Source organism: Zalophus californianus, chromosome 1 (genome assembly GCF_009762305.2).
Source record: "Zalophus californianus isolate mZalCal1 chromosome 1, mZalCal1.pri.v2, whole genome shotgun sequence".
In the NCBI taxonomy this organism is placed as follows: domain Eukaryota; kingdom Metazoa; phylum Chordata; class Mammalia; order Carnivora; family Otariidae; genus Zalophus; species Zalophus californianus.
The window spans coordinates 86,284,732-86,306,418 of NC_045595.1; the positions used below are offsets into that span (position 1 = coordinate 86,284,732).

At 33.7% G+C, this 21,687-nt stretch overlaps 1 protein-coding gene across 7 annotated transcripts in view; it reads left to right on the top strand.

Annotated features, from left to right (window-relative positions):
• Positions 1-21,687, top strand: part of ANKRD28 (ankyrin repeat domain 28) — a 194,321-nt gene that overhangs the window by 70,669 nt on the left and 101,965 nt on the right. For 4 of the 7 annotated variants that reach the window (XM_027583599.2, XM_027583594.2, XM_027583597.2 and 1 more), the window contains one exon: positions 5,398-5,481. The exons of 1 other annotated variant lie outside the window; for it this stretch is intronic. In XM_027583599.2, coding sequence (XP_027439400.1) covers positions 5,468-5,481 — 14 coding nt within the window. In that variant the 5' untranslated portion in view covers positions 5,398-5,467. Of the gene's footprint in view, positions 1-2,730; positions 3,616-4,134; positions 4,252-5,397; positions 5,482-21,687 lie in introns of those variants that run through there. 2 more of the 7 variants (XM_027583598.2, XM_027583593.2) reach the window with 2 other exon arrangements.

A 21,687-nucleotide genomic window follows, 5' to 3' on the forward strand; every position in this document is an offset into this window, starting at 1 on the left:
AATGAGACACGGAGAGGTTAAGTAACTTGCTCAAGGTCATACTTAGGTTTGTTAGTAGGAAGTTAGATTAGAACACAGGCAGTTTGACTACAAAGCCTATGTTCTCAGTCAGTCACGGAGCTATTACTGTATTTCTCCTAGATAAAAATCTCTGGAGATTATTCTTCTTATAAGTGTAAGGAAATTTGGACTCAAGGAATTTGCCTGGCCCAAGGACACAGCTAATCAGTAATGGAATCAGAATTTGAATTCCAGGTAGGCTGATTCCTGAGGCCTTAATTTTAGCTGTCATCCTATATCATTGTTTTATATCCTGTCAACTTCTGCATGTTAAGTTGCTTACCTACTAGAGGTACGAAACTCATTTTACTGTACCTTAATACCTGTTGTGTTTTCTGATTAAAGTATGTGTGTGTATATATAATATATATACTCTTTTTTTTTAAATTTTAGAGAGAGAGAGAGCGTGCATGAGTGGGAGGGGCAGAGGGAGAGGGAGAGAGACTCTCAAGCGGACTCCAGGCTGAGTGTGAGCTGTCGTGAGGCTTGATCTCAGGACCCTGAGATCATGACCTGAGCTGAAACCAAGAGTTAGAACCTTAACTGACTTATCTCCCAGGCACCCCTTAAGCTATACGTATTCATATATACATATGAATTCCCTGTTGTTGTTTTTTTCAGGTCCCTGTTTTTTATAATTTTGCCACGCAATTTCCAGAGTCTTGTGACATAATGGGATTCTTTTCAATGAAATTGTTTTTAAGTGGAAGAAAGTGGAAGGGAAGTAATTGTGTGCACACGGTGTATATAAAAACATAGTCCCTGCCTTCAAGGAGCTTGTTGTGCTCTGGCCAGGAAAGACCTAAGTATGGAAGTTGACGTAAAACAAGAGATCCTGTTTAAGTAGGTGAATTTATACACTGGATACTTTGGAACAAGTTAAAGTTGTCTATATAAAAAGAGCTTTTTGTTTGGGGTGGGGGGAAAAAAATAAACCTGAAGATAGAATATAGGATACTGTTATCATAGTGGTTTCATTTTCACATGTTTCACATATCAAGATGAGATTTTTGATTTAGCCATGTGGAGATAGTTAACATCATTTTGTATGTCAAAATATTTGCATATCTTTAATTTGGCTTAAAACCATTTTATGTGTTTTTAAAATACAACTATGAATTGTTAGCATATTTTAGTATCTTGATACAATTATGTTAAGATTACAGGTTTTTTCATAGATTGACATTTAGTGGTTTTGTTCTTAAAGTCTGGCATTCTTACATTATCTATATCATGCTGGGGTTTTTTTTTATGTTTTGGTAAGTAAATTGGCTTAAACACATGTGGTAACAGTAGCCCTGAATTACCCATTTAAAAATAACTTGTTTAGGAATATTATGGCAATAAATAGTATATTCCTTTGTTACCTAAACATTTCACAACCATTATGGATTACCAGTCTTTTAAGATTACTCTTACAGTCTAGGTGGTAAAGATCTTGAGAGAGATCTTGAGAAAGAGTGGAAGGGTGGGGGGTACATGTACAAGTGTGTACACTCAATGGAAGCAGAATAAGATTCAAAAGAGCAGTGTGTTTGGAATTAGGTACAACTTTACTAATTTATATGCCTTTGAATAAAATACTTAATTTTTGTGTCTGTTTTTTTCCTTTTATATGAAAACATAAGCTTATTGTATTAAATGAGAATGTACAACACTTAGTGCATCATAAATGTTCAAAAATAGCTATTAGGTTTATGAATAAAAATGCTAGTTGTTAGGAGAAAGAACAAAGATTGAAGGGAAACCATGGTATTTTCTTTGTAATTTTTTGTTGGGAAATATCTGATTTCTTTAGTAAATAGAGAAGAGGAAACCCAATTATAAATTGGTTGCCTTTGACACTTAATTTGTAGCTTTGGGGAAATTAATTTTATAGAGGAAGGAGAATCTTTGCTTTATGTTACCCTGTGCCTTTTTTGACATATAGAAAATTAATGCTAAGGACTTCAAACAATAGTTTCATGAAGCTGTTTAAAAGATTTTAAGGCTTTGTTCCATTTCTAGATGGGAAGGTAGAATTATTTAATTTCTTCAGTGAAATTCAGATGATCCACAGATGTTTTGAGTTAGGATTTTTACATTTTTACATTTTTATTTTTTCCCTTTAAATATATTTCCCTTTAAATACATTTCCCTTAAATATATGATAGATTAAATTCAACAACCTAGAAATTGTTAGTAAATCTTAAGTTTCTTTGTTTGAACTTTTTCCTTTTTTGAAAATAAATATATCTGGTTTATTAAAAAATGATCTTGGTAAAAAATAAGAATAAAATCTTAGATTTGTGTTTTTATGTTCTCATAAATATTTCTCCTTCATCTCTTTTATGGGCTCACTGCAGACATTCTTATTGCAGCTGTCATTATAGGGTTAAACATTTGCTATATTGTAACATACGAAAGCAGTTAAGCTGTTTGGAATTGTTTACTTGCTAAAACCAGTGTTAGTCAGCAGAGGCAGTACACCAGATTTCCTTGTGGCTTTTAGTGGAAAATGTTAAAAGCGCACTCATTTTTCAGTTATAGAATTTTTCAGTTTGATCTGGATTAGTCACAGAACTGGCATGAACCTTCTAATTGTGAAGGCTGTCCAAATGCACTATTTTTTTCTCCTGCTAGAGGAAGTTACATCCCGAGCAGTAGCTCAGATCTCTGGTAAGTGTAACATGTGAGCATTACTAGGCATTTCATCCTGCGGTTCTGCAGTCTTTGCTATTCAGACTGTTGCTCAGTTGGAATGCTTCTGTGGGGCCGATCCTGAGGTTCCGTAGATATTTTTTAAGGACTTACCCACTGGAGGTATTAGTGGCATTTTGCAAGATCATCTGAGGAACGGGAAAGCATCTGAAATCTACTGAAAGGGTAACTGTAGCGGTTTTTACAGTGGAAGGAAACTGTACTGGCACAGAGCAGATGATTGAATAAAGTAGTTGGCTCAAAGAAGATGCACAGTCTGCTGTTTTTTCCTGTGAATGAAGACTATTTAATGGAAGCTGTATTCATGTGGAGATCAAAGGAAACACTGGAATGATAAACTACTGGGGTTTTTTCTCTTTTTTTTTAAATGAAAAGCCTGAAGCAGTAATTTGAGCTCAAATGCCTTCTAATTCCTTCGCAGCCTGCCTGTTCCATTAGGATCCTCTGCTAACACTATTTCTGCCTGGTGCTGTGCCCTTTTGCTGGAGCAGCCACAGACAACTGCCTGATGGAGAAAGAATGAACGCTCTGCCTTGCTTATGCTATTGATGGGAATAAAGCTATCTGTGTTTCTTCTATTACATGGGATATCTGGATTAATCAAGCTGTATTCTAGTACCAAGAGTCCTATTGTCTCTTGTGGTCTGACTCATCGCATGTAAATGTACTGCAGCTTTGCTATTAATGCAGAGTGTTTTTTTTTTTTTCTTTCCCAAACACAGAAAGAATTGTCAACCTCTGAGCTTTATTTTAAGAATTTGTGCTGAGCTCTAGATATTTTTTTTTTTCTGGATAATATCTGTATTAAACCAGAAGCTGAAGAAATGAAGACAAGTTAGAAGTGGAAACAAAATAGTGAGATTTTTTTTTTTTTTTTAATTACAAGCAAGTCAGCTACTGGTAACTGTATGACCTTGCAGGCAAGAGTGGGTATAGCTGTAATCATCTCTGTCACAGTAATTGTTTCTCATTTCATTTTGTATTGTGTGGTGTTGTTGCCCCAAACAATGATCTTTTTATGCAAGTAAATTTCTGTGAGACAGAGAGCAATATGACTATTTTAGTAGGGGAAAAATATTTTTAAATGAGCTTGTGCTGGACTCCGTTTTAGTAATTGACATGTTGATGTGAAATTTCTTTTAAGTATTAGAGTAACCCAACAGAAGATAATAGAATTTTGTTGTTTTTAGGAAGTTATGTAGTCATAATTTTAAACTTCAGTTTTTCTGATAGTACTTATTAACTTTAAAAAACCAGCTGCGCTGTTCAGAGAATGATCCTAAGTGTTGTACAGAAGAGGAGGAAAAACTACTTGTGCTCTTCCAACTGTGACTTTTATCACATAGCTTGGGATTTAGTATTTTAAAAGAGCGAATGAGTCGAGTGTGTATTGTTGTTTTGGAGGAGGTAGAAGATGAATCTCCTGCATTCATTTCTAAATTGCCACAGGAAAATAAATCCCTACATTCACCACCTTCTGGAAGTGTATTGGTAAGATATGAGAGTTTATGTTTACTGTCTTCTGCTGAACTAGTAGGGTAAATTTTATCTTTTAAGAATAAATATAAGTTGGTTTCCACTAGTTTCATTAAAAACCCAAATAAAGCAATATAGGTATGTACATATGATATAGTATTACTTGGGTATAAAATGCACACATTTCTGATTTTTACTACTTTAGATGTTTAGATAACATTTCAGACTTTACTTACTGTCTCTTACTCTCTTAAAAAGACTTTTTTTAAAAGAATTGAGAATCGTAGTTCTGGCAACCACGTTTCTGTTTTCATTTTGTGGTTTTAAAAACTGCTGTAACAAGAATGAGGAACTGTATGTTTTAGGAAAGCTACGGCTAGAAATACCGAGGCACAGCCTTTTCTGTAATGAATTTTATGTATTTACACATAGCACTTTTATATGAAAAAGAATCAGACTTCATCCTTAACCTTATTTTCAATGTTGTTGTCAATTGGTTTCTTGTTTGACTAGTATAATATGATACCTTATCGGAGAGGCTGTGTTGTTAAGAAATTGTTATATTTAGATACACATGTTTGCCTCTTTGTGTTTTTCAGGTATATGGTATTTTTTGGTCTTTGGATAGTAGTGATTTTCATCAATTGACAGATTTTCTTCCTTGGATTTCTATCTGTATAACGTGTAATGCTAACCCATGCAAGTTATTTAATGCCCCAAACGAACTTTTCAAAAAGGCCTACTACCTTCACGGGCCTCAGTGTGGCCTAGGAATGGCTTGTTCGACAAGTTATGTTCCACAAGTAGATGTTGAGATGTCACACTTGTATTTGGAAGAGACTTTGTTTTTACCATATATACACACACATATATAAACAAAACACTTCTACTCACACAAAATAAAGTTTGCTTGTATTTACTATCTACCTAATTTTGGTTATACTGAACTGATTTTTTTTTTAATTAGGCCTTTTTTATTCGGGGAGGAATCCTGTACTTTCATATGATTTGACTTCCTGAAACTTTTGGTTAATGTCAAAAACCAAATTGATTATTGTTGCTAAAGGGGAGAAAAATTTTAGGTTTAAAAGTTATGTGGAAATATCTTTAGAATCATCCATGCAGTGTGATTAATATTTTTATTGCTCTCTTGTATTTTAGCCATCACTGGTGCAAGCTATATTTAATGGAGATCCTGATGAAGTTCGAGCACTAATATTTAAGAAAGAAGATGTTAACTTTCAGGTAAAACAATTAATTCACTGATACTGGCCTTTAAATCTACTTATAAAAACTCTTTCCCGGAGTTATGATTTCCTTAAAAAGACATAACACAGTTCTATAACAGTTGTTTTAAATGAAAGCAGAAGGGTCTTGAGGTAATTGCCTCAAAAGAAAGGGACTGGACATATATTCAGGATAAAGACTGTAACACAAGAGAGCTAGGAGCCTGTGAGGGTCCTTTGTTTCCCCATCTTTTTACTTGGAAATTTTTCCACAGGAAAGCCGAAAAAAAAAAATACTCTGAATACCCATATATCTTCCACGTAGATCCAGCATTGATAGCAATTTGCCACATTTGCTTTTCCCTCTTATATTTGCACGTATTATATATATACACACATATGCTTTTTCTTTTTCTTTTGCTGAATCCTTTTTGAAAGTAAGTTGTAGACATCATGACACTTCACTGTTAAATACTTGTATGCATTTTAGATGAGGGTTCTTTTTTGTGAACTTTAAAAGATATTTCTATTAAGTTTATATCTAATTTAATTATGAGATCAAATTTGTTTTCTTTAAATAAGCATTGTAAGCATTATACACAGACTCATCTGTTTGAGTCTCTCAGTAAAGAAAGACATATTTGAAGTGTCTCCAAACTAAGAGATATAGTGGATTTAACATTCAGGACTGACATGAGACACAGTTTTATAAAGATTGGGTATATGGATAATTTCCTCTGTGTTTCTCTAGTGGCTAATTTAATTTACTAAATTGAGGCTAAAAATACATAATTTACTATAGTAAGATCAGATTCATTAATGTGTGTTATTGATACTGGAAACACACTGACAATACATTTTTCATACATAATTCAGTCCTCTGAATTACTGGGGTGAGGGGCTCATGAATCATAAAGTTGCTATAGCAACACCAAAACAGATGACCAAAAATGATTGGTAATTCTGTGAAAACCTGCAGGTTCATCTCAAACTCTCATCTTTTCCTTCATTTTTTTGTACAGTACTACTGTGGTAATATTAAGTAGCTATAAAAAGTATTTATCTTTTAAAAGTTGGATTATCCAAATAAATTTGATCTTTAGCTAAAATGGTTCATTCTAACATAGTAGTGATCCAACAAAATGCTATCACAATGTTTTTTTTAAACCTTCCTAAGTGAATTGCCTTTAAGTTGATATTTATTGGATACATGCACCTAATTCAGGATGTACATATTTATTTTAAATGGAGTGCCTGTTTACTTTACCTAATTGGGGTGTCCTGAAGCTTTTCTTAGGACAGAAAATAATTATAGTGGTATAGACTTATGAAAAGGAGGAAAATGGCTTTCTCTTCTGCTTAACTCTAGTCTTTTGGGTTTGTTTGCTTGTTTTCTTAATAGTACTGACAAATCTTATCTTGGTGAGAAAGTTTGGACTATAATGCTATTTACCATGATTAATGTCCCCATCATTACAAAGTCTCATTATAGTCAACACTGGTTTTTGCTATATTAATCAAATTATTTTAAATTAAAAAAATTAATCATCTTGAGCATCAGTTTATTCTGGTGTCATATCCTTGGGAACTATTGTGTATGTGTCACTAGTGTGTGACCCCCAAACATTTACAATTTTTAGCCTCTACTTACAGATTCCTTTCTTTACTTGCTTTTAACCATCATTTCTTAACATCTCCTAGCTTGTGCCCTTACTCTGAAACTTAGGGCAGAACTAAAAGCTAAGTTAGTATTTCAAATCAGTTGGCCCTTCTTGAGGGTGGGTGACTCTTCAGTTGTCTTCAGTGATTCATGGGTTTTTGACAAGTTTTTTTTATGGCTACTTTTTGGTCTTTTCTCATGTGGCTCAGTAGTTGAAAGTATTGTCATAATTTTACAATTTGTTAAATCCGTGGCCATTTTTCGAATTCAAGATAGTAAATTTTTTCTTTTAAGAGGTGATGTATATACATTTGTTTAGGAAAACAATGTTTTGTCGTATAAAATGACTCTTGATAAGTAATAAAATATATTTAAGCTTCATGTCAGCGTGACAGCAGTGTTTTTCAAAAATAAGTTTAAGTAATTGAGAATAACATCTTTTTGAAACTTACGGTTTTTGAAGTTATTTTTATAAATTTTTAGAATGGATATATAAATTCAGATTTGTTTCTATACTGAATAAACATTGTATTATTTTAGACTTATTATTTTAGTTTCTTCAGTCATGTCCTAAAGTTTTGAATACTGTGGACTACCAAAGAGTACCTTTTTTACTAACACACCTAATTGATTTTTAATAAAACTCTTAATTTAAAATTCATTTATATTATTTGGTCTGAGAAAGAAGTCTTCTATTGTAGAAGCTAGGTTTCACTAGAAAATACTGAAATTTCATATTTGGAAGCTTTGGGCCACAAGTAATTGATTGCCTAACTAAATACAGGTTTATTGCTTATATAATTTAATCTAGAGCAAGGTGATTTGGGGGTTGGTTAAGACAGTAATGTCAGAGCTCTGGATGAGCTTTTCTGTGAGACTTTTAGCTTTCTCCTCATAGTAGGTATGACTGCTGCGTTATGTGCTTATGAGAAACAACCAAAGAAAGTGGAAAGGGGACACTCACTGTAAGTTTCCTTTTTTTCTTTGTTTCTTTTTGTAATCAAGCAAAGGCATCTTTTTCAAAATCCCCTCAAAACTCCCCTCAGGATCCGTTGGTTACTAGCTTACTCTAAACCAATCCATCAACAGAGGTAGAATGGGATTAACTTCTTGCTTAGATCAATCATTGTTTATTACCTGGTTTATTCCCTGGGGCAAGAATAGAGGCTTTCCGTCACTGGTTATATTGCCATTCCATATATGGAGAAAATCAACATTTTCATAGGAAGGCATAAAGGGAAAATAATTGTTTGGATAGGTAACCTAATAGAAGATTTTTGATTGCCTAGAAGCAGTTGAAATAGCAAACTTTTGGAAAAATAAAAGTCACTTGGAAGAAGCACTATTAATCAAAAGGGTGAAACACAGTATAAAGGCAGAGTGGTATGTATATGTAGTGTAAAGAACAATTGGAATAGAAGTTATTAGAACTAAGTACTCATATTTTCTTACCTTGTTACCTATATATACTACTTGAGCAAATCCATTTAAGTTCTTTGGGACTAACTTTTCTTTTGTAAAATGTGTGGGGTTACAATAATGGACTTCAGTGCTTTTTCAACTCCAAATTTAAGATGATCTAAAAATTCTGAATGACCTGAATGACCTGCGTTTGCCCAGAAGGTTTCATTTGTATTTCTAAATATATGTAGCCAAGGGTGCCTGAGTGGCTCAGTCAGTTAAGTGACTGCCTTCAGTTCAGGTCATAATCCCAGGACCCTACATAATCAAGCCCTACATCAGGTTCCAGCAGGGGAGTCTGCTTCTCCCTCTCCCCTTGCTCATGTTCTCTCTCTCACTCACTCTCTCCCTTTCAAATAAATAAAAATCTTCATAAGTAAATGAATGAATGTAGCCAAAATAATAATTATTATTACTTACTTTCCCTAGGATTTACTAAAACTTAAGGCCATGTTGTGGAGCCCAAATGATTTAGTCTGAAATATTAATAACACATTTCAGAGGAAAGGTCTGACTTTGTAAGAAAACTATTTTCTACACATAGAAGTTTTCTTCTATCCAGAGTGATAAAAATTGGTGTTAATTATAGAATTTTATTTCACAGACAGTGATATGCCTAAGCCTTCTTATGTTACGTGATTCAGTTCATACTGCAATCTCGTAAACTTGGTAGGTTAACATTTCCATTCCACCAATAGTTAACAAAACTAAAACTCAGAAAGGTTGAACATCTCCAGGATCAGTAAGTATAGAAGAACAGGAATTTGAACCCATGTCAGACTTGATAGTAACTGAGGAAATAAAGTAAATTGGAGAAAGAGAAATACATTTTCTTTTGTCACATAGTGCCATAAAGCAATAATGGTTCAAAAATGGATTTTTCCCCCTAAAAGTTATGGCCATGTTCTGTGGATTCCTACCTTTTAAACTGTAATGCAAGTTGTGATCCTAATTTTCATACCAAGTGCTATTAAATGTCAGCATTACAAATGAATGAATACATAAGCCTCCCTGGTGCCTAATTTTTTGGCTAGATAAAAACGTCATTCAAAGAAATATCAAACTCTAGGGGTAATTATAATCTAGCCAGTGCTGTTTTTAGTGTTTAAAACAGAGGAAGGCTTAGATTATGAGTGACCCTTTTTAAACACAAAAGAGTTGATTTAAGAGCTAGTCAATAAGTAGACCTTACCTATATCTATCATATAACTTAATATTTTTGGAAATGCTATCTTGTATATTTTATTCGCTTCTGAATTTAGCTTTATCATTTGAAATATTTGGGGATTGATTTGCCCAAGTAGCCTTCCAAATTATTAACATCTTTTAAGCTTTCCAAAAATACTTTCTGGGATCACTGAAATGATACTGATTTTACTTTGTCAGATGAAGTGCTCGGCAAGTACACATACATACATATATCATACAAGCAGATCATTAGTTTTCATTATTATTGTAATAATATTGTTGGCAGTTAACACAAAGTAGTAAATCCTAAGTTTACACAGGTTGCCTGAATTCCACACATCCCCACCCTTCACCATGTTCTCTAGTCTTTTCTGGAAATCAGCAAGAAGTGCTCTAATCTTCAACCAGTCTTTCTTATGGTCACATGTCACTTCTGCTGGCTTCCAGTATACCAAGCTGTTGATGTTCCTAAGCTCTTAAAACCTCTTTGCTCAGTTACTTGAGGTCATGTGTACTGTCTGTCCTAAAACTATACACATGTACACGCTGTACGCATGTACATGGTCTTCTGTAGCTACTCACAGTTAACTAGTATTGGAACCCATAACTCTGAGCCCCATGTCAGGTGTACCCACCCAACTTCCAGCTGGCTTCCATGGGACGTGGAGTAAAAAGGGGGGAGTGAAGAAGAGAGAAGAACCAACTCAGTTAACACCCAGGAGAGAATTCCTCTATAGTTTCTCCATGCCTAGAAATGACACCTCTCCTCTATTCTTGCCAGTGCTTCTAGATTCTGGCTTCAGATTTTTAAATTTTCTTCACCAATGTGCAGTTTTCCCCGAAGATCTATAAATGAGTGTATGTACTAAATGTCATTGTGACTAAATGGCTTTTGGGTGGTTCTGAAACAGAGACGGTATTATCTAAATGAAACCAGCTGTTTTTGCAGCTAGAAACTGATGGTGGCTTATTTTTATGTTTCAGTCATGTATCGTTTTTTATTTAGCATATACACATTTTGCATCTTTTATTTTTCACCCCCATTTTATTTGGGGAATATATATTGGGAATGTGGTACATTAATAGTCCTTGTTAGTAATGAGAGCTTCCTCATTTTTCTTGATAGCCATATAGTTTTGCATTGTTTATAATGTAATTTATTTTACCAGTCTCCCTTTTAAAAAACAGCATTTGGATTATTTTTAATCTTGCTAATTGGAAATAAAGTGGGATCCAAGAAAACAAAAATTCTGCTTCAGTGGACATGCAAAAATTTTAGAATGTTTGTATTTATTATGAATTATTAAATTATTGTCTTTCCAAATAGACTAAATGTAGTCTAAGTTCTTTGAAGTAATTTTCCTGGACATCTATATATAAGTAGGTGTTGGGTAAACAATGATACTTTTAATAGAGATGAAGTCTCTTTACTCATATACTCAGCAGTAAAGCTGATGATTTTTTTTATACTTATTACATATAAATAAACAATGATAGTTACATCGTATAGCAGAATGTCATAAATTCTGTCCTAAGTTTCAGACGGAGCTGAAGTTACTAATTGGTCTGTTAGGTCGCAGCTAGCACCTCAGCCTTTTGTTTTGTTTTGTTTTGTTTTGGTGAGGTATAATTGACATACAATAAATTGCATATATTTAAATTGTACTATTTTCATAAGTTTTGGCATGTGCATATACCTATAAAACCATCACCTTAATCAAAGTAGCTAACATTTCTGTCACTCCCAAAAGATTCCATTTGCCCCTAATCTCTGATCTGTTTTGTGTCACTATAGGTTAATTTGTATTTTCTAGAGGTTTGTATAAATGAAATGATATAATATGTCTTCGTTTTGCCTAGCTTTTTTTTCACTCAGTATAATTATTTTGAATTTTATCCATGCTGTGGCATGTGTTAACAGTAGTAGTCCATTGTATCTATAAACACAATTATGTTTATCCACTGAACTATTGGTGGACATTTGCATTGTTTCCCTTTTTCATCTATTACAAATAAAGCTACTATGAACCTTTCTGTATAAGTCTTTATATGAACATAGGCTTTGCTTTCTCTTGGGTAAATATCTAGTGTAAGGTCAGACCATATGGTAGGTATATGTTTAACTTTTTAAGAAATTGCCAACTGTTTCCAAATTGGTTGTATCATTATACATTCCCACCAACAAGATATGAAAATCTGTTTTTCCACATTCTCACCAATACTTGGTATGATCAGTCTTTTCTAATCTAAAAAAAAAAAAAATTCTAATAGATTGGGTACACTGTATCCATCCCACAGTGTATCTCATTGTAGTTTTAATTTGCATTGCTGTGATGACTAATGATATTGAACATCTTTTCATGTACCTCTTGGCAATCTGTATATTCTCGTTGGTGAAATGTCTTTTCAAATGTTTTTGCTAGTTTTTTTTTATTTGGATCGTTTTCTTGCTCTTTAGTTTTGAGAGTTCTTTATATGTTCTGGATACAAATACTCAATCTGTGGCTGTGTTTTCATTCTCCTAAGAGTTTATTTGAAGAGAAGTTTTAAATTCTGTGATGTCTAATTTGTCAATTCATTCTTTTATGGATCTTGGTTTTGGTGTTGTATCTAAAAAGATAGCTATCTCAGTGTCACATAGGTTTTCTTATATCTTCCAAAGGTTTTATGGTTTTAAATTTCACATTTAGATCTATAATCTGTTTTGAGTTAATATTTGTATATTATTCAGGAGTGCCTGGGTTAAGTGTCTGCCTTTGGCTCAAGTCATGATCCCAGAGTCCTGGGATCAAGCCCCACCTTGGGCTCCCTGCTCAGCAGGGAGTCTGCTTTTCCCTCTCCCTGTGTGTGCTCTCTATCTCTCTCAAATAAATAAATCTTTAAAAAATATTTGTATATTATGTACGATATATACCAAAGTTAACTTTTTTAATATGTGGCTATATTCAGTTATTAAAATATTTGTTGAAAAGACTATTTTTTCACTGAATTGTCTTTATATCTTTATTAAAAGTCTGTTGTTAATGCCAGTACCATACTGTTGAGATGCTATAGCTTTATAATAAGTCTTGATCACCAACTTTTTCCTTTTTCAAAATTGTTTTGGGTAGGTCCTTTGTGTTTTATATAAATTTTAGAATCAGCTTGTCAATTCTAGGGGCAAAATTGGATTATGTTGATCTGTAGGTCAGCTTGGCAAAAATTAACATCTTAACAATATTGAGTCTTCTGACCCATGAACAGGTGATAGCTCTCCTTCTATTTAGGTCATTTTTAATTTCTCTCAGCAAATTTTGTAATTTCACTGTGGATGGCCTTTTATATATTTTGTCAAATTTAGATTTTATAAATTTTGTTTCTATAAATGGTACTTAATTTTTAAAAAATGCTAGGTATTCTCTACTGAGGTAAGTTTTTCTTGAGTACTCTGTCCAGTGCTCCAGGAAATTCGAGTTTTTCACCTTAGCTTATGTAAACAGGACACTTTCCTGTATGAAACCCAAACACTGTTCCTTCAAAATCCATGCATTCTCACTGGGAGTGATATCACCTCCAACTTAGCAAAATTTATTTTTTTGCTGTGAGTATGTATGTGTATATGTGTGAGAGAAAGATCAATCATGTTATTACAATGATTAATAGTCCTCCAAAGGGCCAAACTGTAGAGATTAGGTACACAGTAATATTAAAATTTCATGGGGGCAGTTAGGGAAGAAAAAAAAAAGTCTCAAAAACCCCCTAGGTCAGGGTGATAAGGAGAAAAAGGTTGAGAAACATTGCTTTAATTACTTTGGATGCTGCTTTTCCCCAGACGTGTTTTTATACACATGTGCTGTTTTGTACTTAGCTGAGTACCCAAGGGGATAAGCTGCAGATCTTTGGGATTTTTCTAGCTGTACCAGCCTCTCTCTATTACTCTATCCTGAGAATTCTAGCCCCTGTATTTTCCCCAGACTGTCAGCTCTGTCTCCTTAACTCAGGCAAGTATGCCTATTAAAATATACGTAGCTCTGTAAAAGCCATTAAAAATAATTTTATTGATTGAAACAACTGACTGACATTCCACTGGATGTTTTCAGATTTACACCTTACATATTTTGTGAAGTGCAGTTTTCTGGTTTAGTCCAGCAGTATTTTTGAAATCGAAATTCTATACATTAGTTTTCTAAACAGTAGTATTATATTTGATAATTAAATTGCCCATCATAGATGACATTACCTTACCTCCTCTTATTCTAATAGGACCTGGTATTGATAGGTAATTTTGGGGGTGCCTGGCTGGCTCTGTCAGTAGAGCATGCATCTCTTGATCTCAGAGTCCTGAGTTCAAGCCCCATGTTGGGCATCAAGCCTACTTTAAAAAAATAATACAAGATACGTAGTTTTGGCAAGTAAACCTTAGCATCGGAATGTCTGATTACTGCTAAATTTGTAAAAGAGAGTAAATTCCGTGTTTAGAGTAAGATTCTTTGTGGATTTGTCTTTTTAATATTATTGCTGATAAAGCAATGTCTAGATTACAACATGAATTAATAGATTGTAAACTTGCTAAATAGAATTTGCCTCAGGGCAAGAACCATGCCTTCCATTTTGTAGGATAGTTAGTACTAGAAAGGGATCTTAGAAATCAAGTAGTTAAATCATCTCTGTTAAAGATGAGGCAAAACTAAAGCCCTTGGAATTTATTGATTTGGTCACTTATATTTAGAAGAGATACAGGATAAGAGTCCAGTTTTCTCAATGTCCAGTTAGTTTTCTGTCCATGTTGTCTCCCCTGGTTTGTCACTCCTCAGTTCTGCCTAGTGGTTTAGTACTACAAGAAATTCTTAGCTTTTCCCTTATAGCTGTAAGTATATAAGCCCTTATTAAATACTTGCTAGCTTAATTTGGTATAACTTGGTATGTTGGTTCATTCCCTTGGCACATTAGTCCCGGTTACTCTGCTGGGGACTGGGAAGACAAGTCCAGTCATACATACTTTCCCCCCCTACTCTTTCATGCTCTTTCCTGACTCAGGATATCAGTTGTGCTCTCATTGTCTCCAACTCCCTTTGCCTCATCTTCAGTTTCTGTTCATTCTTTAGGTTGCCCTTAATGGTAGGCAAAATTCCTAAGATGGCCCATAGGAATCTCCCCCCTCCGCCGGGAGTACATTTCTTATATAATCTTCTATACTGTAAATAAATGAACCTAGAGGTAGATTCTTCCTTAGGTCTTCTGGTGAGAACACTGCTCACTGACACTTTGATTTCAGCTTTAGGAGAGATTCTGAGCGGAGGACCCAGCCACACTGTGCCTGGACTTCTGCCCTGCAGAACTGTGAATTAATAAATGACTGCTGTCATGAGCTGCTAAGTTTGTGGTAATTTGTTATGCAGCAATAGAGAACCAATATAAGACTGTAATATCCCTTTTCTGGAACACCTTTCTTGGTCTTCCAGGTAGATTATGGCAGCCTGCTAGATGTCCACAGTTCTCTAGATGTTTGTAGCACTCATATAAATTAACATGTGTCTTGTTTAAAACCTTTAACCTAGGGACCTGGTTTGAATTATTCCCTGTATTCATGCCCAGTCTGTGGTAAATAGTAGCCATTTAAAAAGTGTTAGAAGTGAATGAATAAAAATAAGACATAGTCCCTGACCTAAAAAAGTGTGTAATCTAAGGGTGTTTGGCTATGTTGTGTGTGGGTATCAGTAAATAAAAGTAAGTTTGCAGGATTGCTGAACACATAGCACAAAGCAACACAGGAAAAAATGGAAACTTCACAGGTGAAGAGGGCATGCTGGGAGCTGCCATTCATTGTTAAGAACTGCCTAATAAGCCAAGTGTATAGTTTTTTATAATGTGGGGTTCACTATTTATGCTCTCAGAATGGTGGCACTTATAAACTATAAACAAGACTAAATAGCTGATATATTGGTAATTATGTGTAAACCAAAGTACCTGTAATAGCCAGTCAGATTTGGGAAAGGAAACTTCCTGTCCCATCCCACCCCAAATCATGTATTCACAAAGAAAATATATATATATATTTTAAAGATTTTATTTATTTATCTGAGAGAAAGAGAGAATGAGAGAGAGTGGGAGGGGGGAGCAATAGAAGGAGAAGCAGACTCCCCACCGAGCAGGGAGCCCGATGTGGCACTCGATCCCAGGGCCCTGAGATCATGACCCGAGCCGAAGGCAGGTGCCTAACAACTGAGCCACCCAGGTGCCCAAGAAAATATATTTTATTTGAATTACATAATTATAAATTATCTAGTATAAAAGTGAGTGATTTAATTAATAGATTAATTAGTAAATATTCTCCATAAAATTACAGTGACAAAACCTTGAGATACATTTTTCCCAATCTTAGATTGTTGAATAAAACATGGAAATTACATAAATATTTTACCTTATTTTAAAGATTTTATTTGTTTATTTGACAGAGACAGAGCATAGCAGAGGGAGAGGGAGAAGCAGACTCCCTACTGAGCAGGGAGCCCAGTACGGGGAATTGATCCCAGGACCCTGGGATCATGACCTGAGCCAAAGGCAGATGCTTAACCAACAGAGCCACCCAGGCGTCCCGCTACTATTCTTATTCTTAAGCTGAAATACCATGTTTGAGCCTGTGTCTTCTGCCAATTTTTTTATAGGCTTATCCTTTTAGTTCAGTTATATTTTAATTGATACTTTAGAAGAATGATGGAACACTCATGTCCAGTGTTTTTTTCCTTCTTTTAATCTTTTTAAAAATTGTGAAGTATAACACACTCAAAATATGTAAAACAAATGTAGATTATTGTGAATTATTTAAATGTAACCTCTGCCCAGATCAAGAAACAGAACATTGCTATCGCCACAAAAGTGCCCTTGGTGCCCACCTTATGATCAGAAGGGTTTATTCCCACCCTGAAATGTGGCCATTAATCTGACTTTTATAATAGTCTCAGTTTTCTTCTAAAATTTTGCCACTTAATTATTCCTCTCTAACCAGTACAATTTAATTGTGCATGTTTTTGAATTAAATAATCTTACCACATGTATTCTTTTGGGTCTGGGTTCTTTTGCACGACGCTATCTTATTTCAAAAATTTACCTGTGTCATGTATATTTAAGATTATTCGTAATATTCCACCAAATGTATGCACCACAGTTTATCCATATTCTGCTATTGATGGATAGTTGGGTTATTTCCAGTTTTTGCCTATTATGAACAATGCACCTAGTCATAAACCTGCTTCTGTTGCACATGAGCATTTCTCTAAGGTATATACCTAGGCATAGAATTTCTGGCATGTAGGCTATGCATATATTCAGCTTAATAGAGAATACCATATTATTAAACAATTTATACTGCCATGAGAACTGTATGAGATTTCTTGTTGCTCCACATTTTCAGACACACTCTTGGTTTTTGGGTTTGTCAGGCTTCTTTATTTAGACATTCTATTTTTTATGTAGTAGTATCTCATTATTTGTACAGTTTGAGTTTTTTATGACAGTGTCAAGTACCTTTTTATATGTTAATTAGACATTCACATAGCCTCTTTTATGTAAAGTGCCTATTAAATCTCTTGCTCATTTTTCTTTTGAATTTTCTTATTAATTTACAGTTCTTTATGTATCCTAGATATGAACTTTTTGTGAGCTGTGTATGTTGCAGGTGTCTTCTCCCATTCCAGCTTGACTTTTTACTCTTTCTTGTGTCGTTGAACATGAGGTCTTAATGTTTAGTCAAGTTTTTTCATTATTCCTTCATGGTTAAAGCTTTTGAGCTCTCGATATCTTAAGAAGTCTTTCCCTAACCTGAGTGATAAAGATAATATCCTGTATTTGTTTCTGAGAGCTTTATCATTTTGCTTTTTACATTTAGCTTTATGATACAATTACAATTAAATGTGAATTGTGTGACTGTTGAATCACAGACCTGTACCTCTGAGACAAATAATACATTATATGTTAAAAAAGAAGAAGAAGAAGAAGATAGCAGGAAGGAAAGAATGAAGGGGGGGATATAGGAGAGGGAGACAAACCATGAGAGACTATGGACTCTGGGAAACAAACTGAGGGTTCTAGAGGGGAGGGGCATGGGAGGATGGGTTAGCCTGGTGATGGGCATTAAAGAGGGCACATACTGCATTGGAGCACTGGGTGTTATATGCAAACAATGAATCATGGAACACTACTCAAAAACTAATGATGTAATATATGGTGATTAACATAGTAATAAAAAATTAGGCATATAATGGGAGATAGTGTTTTTTGGTTTTTGTTTTTTTCTTTCCCAAATGGGTACTAAGTTTTCCCAACACAATGTAATTACTCATATTTTGTTGAGCTGTCATCTTATTTTTTGAGTTTTGAGAGTTCTTTGTTTATTATGAATGCAAGTTCTCTGTCATATTTTCCTCAGAGCAAAAGTTTTTCATTTTATGAAGTTTAATTTATCAACTTGGTGGATTGTGCTTTTGGTGTCCTAAGCAAGAACTCTTTGCCCAACCTACACATTTTCTCCTATCTTTTCTTCTAGACATTTAAAAATCTTAGATTTGTCAGTTAGATCTATGATCCTTTTTGAATTAATTTTTGTATTCAGTGTTAAGTATAGATTGGCGTTCATTTTTTGGCATGTGGATATCTGGGACCATTTGTTGGAAAGGTTATATCTCCATTTAATTGCCTTTGTACTTTTGTTAAAAATCAGTTGATCAGATTTGCATGGGTTTATTTCTGGATTCTTTATTCTAGATATGTCTTTTTTTCTTATATTGCACTACCTTGATTACTGCAGCTTTATAGTAATTCTTGAAATCACACTGTGGGAGATCCCCAACTAAGTTCTATTCACTCAGAATTGCTCTGGCTATTCTAGTATCTCTGCCTTTCCATGTAAATTTTAGATCATTAATATATACAAGGAATCCTGCTGGGATTTTGATTCAGATTACATTGGATATACAGATCAAATTGACATTTTAGCAATAATGAATCTTCCACTTCATGAACATGTTATTCCTATTTATGTAGGTTTTCTTTAAGTCCTTCATGACTGTCTTGTAGTTTTCAGCATACAAATCCTGCATTTTTGGGGGGGTTTATACCCAAGCATTTTTCTGTTGTTGTTTTTTTTTTTTTCACTTTCTCTCTTCTTTTGTTTTGTATTGTAAATATACAGTCTTTAAGAATTGTTTTTCTGATTAATTGCTAGTATGTGGAAATACAGTTGCTTTTTGTATATTGACCTTGCATTCAGCAACATTTCTAAACTCATTCTTGGATTTTTTAAATAGATTTTCTCGGTAAACAATAATGCTGTCTAGGAGTAGAGACAGTTTTATGTTTTCTTTCCCAATCTATAATGCCTTTTGTTTCTTTTTCTTTTTACTGACTAGGACTACCAGTCTGAGAATGAATAGGAGTGACAAGAGTAGACATAACCTTGCTTTATTTCTGATCTTAGAAATCCTCACCATTAAGTAGGATATTGTCTGTAACTTTTATAAATACCCTTAATCAGGTTAAAGGAGTTACCTTCTATTCCTAGTCTGCTGAGAGGTTTTTTGTTTTCCAGTCATGAAATGGTGTTGTTTTGTTAAATGTTCTGATGATGTGGTTTTTTATTTAGTCCATATGCATTGGTTGATTCTAGAGTTATGATCTCAGAATAAACCCCACTTGGTTGTGATACATAATTCTTTTCATGTATTATTGGATTCAATTTGCTAATATTTAGTTAAGGGTATTTATGTCCATGTAAATGAATGATACTATCTATAGTTTTCTTGTAATGTCTGTGCCTGGTTTTGGTATTAGAATTATAACATGTTGGCCTCATAAAGTGGGATGTATTCCGTCTTCTGCTTTCTAGATGTGCAGATTGGTATTATTTTTTAAATGTTTGTTAGAATTGACCATTGAAACTATCTAGGTTTGGAATTTTTTTTTTGGAATGTTTTTACCTACGAGTTTAATTCTTTAATAGCTGTTAGGACTACTTAGGTCACTTTTTTTTTTTCTTTGACTAACATTTGTGTCTTTGAAGGACTGGTCTTGTCATCCAAATTGTAGAATTTATATGCCTAACGTTGTTCATAATATTCCCTTAATCTTTTTAACATCTTTGAGGTTTTTACCAATAATCCCCTCTTTCATTCCTGATACTGGTTCTTTCTTTTTTCTTTTGTTATTCTGGTTAGAGGATTATCAATTTTATTGATCTTTTCAAAGAACTAGCTTTGGGATTCATTAATTTTCTGTAGTTTTTCTGTTTTCACCTTTGTTGATTTCTGTCCTTTATTCTTTCTATCTTCCTACTTGCTGTACGGTTATTTTATTCTTTTTCTAGTTTCTTAAATGAAAGCTTAAATTATTAATTTGAGAACTTCTTTTGTGATAGAAACATTTAATAAATTACCCTCTAAGTACTGCTTATAACTTCATCCTTAAAATTTTGATATACTATATTTTAATTTTCATCCAGTCAGATTCAGAGTATTTTCTGATGTCCCATGAGATTTCCTCTTTCCATGGGTTATTTAGAATTAGTTTTCCTTTTTTCTCTATTAGAGTATCAACTTTGATTTCCAAATACTTAGGGATTTTCTAAGCATCTTTCTGTTACTGATTTCTAGTTTAATTCTTTTATGGCCAGAGTACATACTTGTATGTTTTCAATTTATTCTAATATGTTAAGGTGTGGTTTTGGGCTGAGTGTTTCAAGTGCAGTTGAAAATACAGTATATTATTTTGTTGTTAGGTAGAGTGTTCTATAAATATCAATTAGACTTGGTAGTGTTGTTCAGGTCATATATATCTTTGCTGATTTTATGTATTTATTTGGTTCTGTTGGTTATTGGGAGAGACATGTGAGGTTTCCTATAATTGTGAATTACCTATCTCTCCCAGCATTTTTACCATTTTTGCTTGCATATACTTTGAAGCTCTGTTATTAGTTGTATATTATGTGAAGATTGTGATGTCTTTTAGATAAATTGACCCTTTTACCATTACGTAATGTCCTTTGTCTCTGGTAATTTTTTTTTATTCTGCATTCTAAGTGATATTACTGATGTAGCCATGTTAGCCATCTTTACATTACTGTTTATATGGTATATCTTTTAACATCTTGTTAACATTATGCATATCTGTATCATTACATTTAAAATGATTTCTTATAGGTAGTGTATAATTAGGTATTCTTTTTATATCCAAAATAACAATCTGAATCTTTTAATTGGTATGTTTAGATCTTTACATTTTTATTTTATTTATTGTTTTGGCTGGATTTAGGTCTGCTCTTTTTATTTGTGCCTTCCAAGTTGTGTTCTTCTTCCCTCTTTCCTTCCTTCTTTTGGATTATTTGGATTTATTTAGAACTATTTTTATGTTCTTCATTGGCGTTTTGACCATATCTCTGTTTATTATTTTCTTTAATAGTTGATCTAGGGATTACTATATATATATATATGTGTATATATATATATATATATCTTTTCACAGTCTACATTATGGAGTTAATATTTTACCACTTCAAGTTTTTCTTTTTCATTTCATCTTATTTATTTATTTTTTATTAAAATATGTATTACTGGTTTCACAGGTACAGGTCTATGATACATCAGTTGTATACCCAGTGCTCATTACATCATGTGCCCTCCTTAATGTCTATCACCCAGTTACCCCATCCTTTCACTCCCTCCTACCCTCCAGCAACCTTCAGTTTGTTTCCTATGATTAAGAGTCTCTTATGGTTTGTCTCCCTCTCTGCTTTCTTCTTGTTTTATTTTTCCTCTCTTCCCCTATGATCCTCTGTTTTGTTTCTTAAATTCCACATATCAGTGAGATCATATGATAATTGTCTTTCTCTGATTGACTTATTTCGCTTAGCATAGTACTCTCTAGTTCTATCCACATCGGTGCAAATGG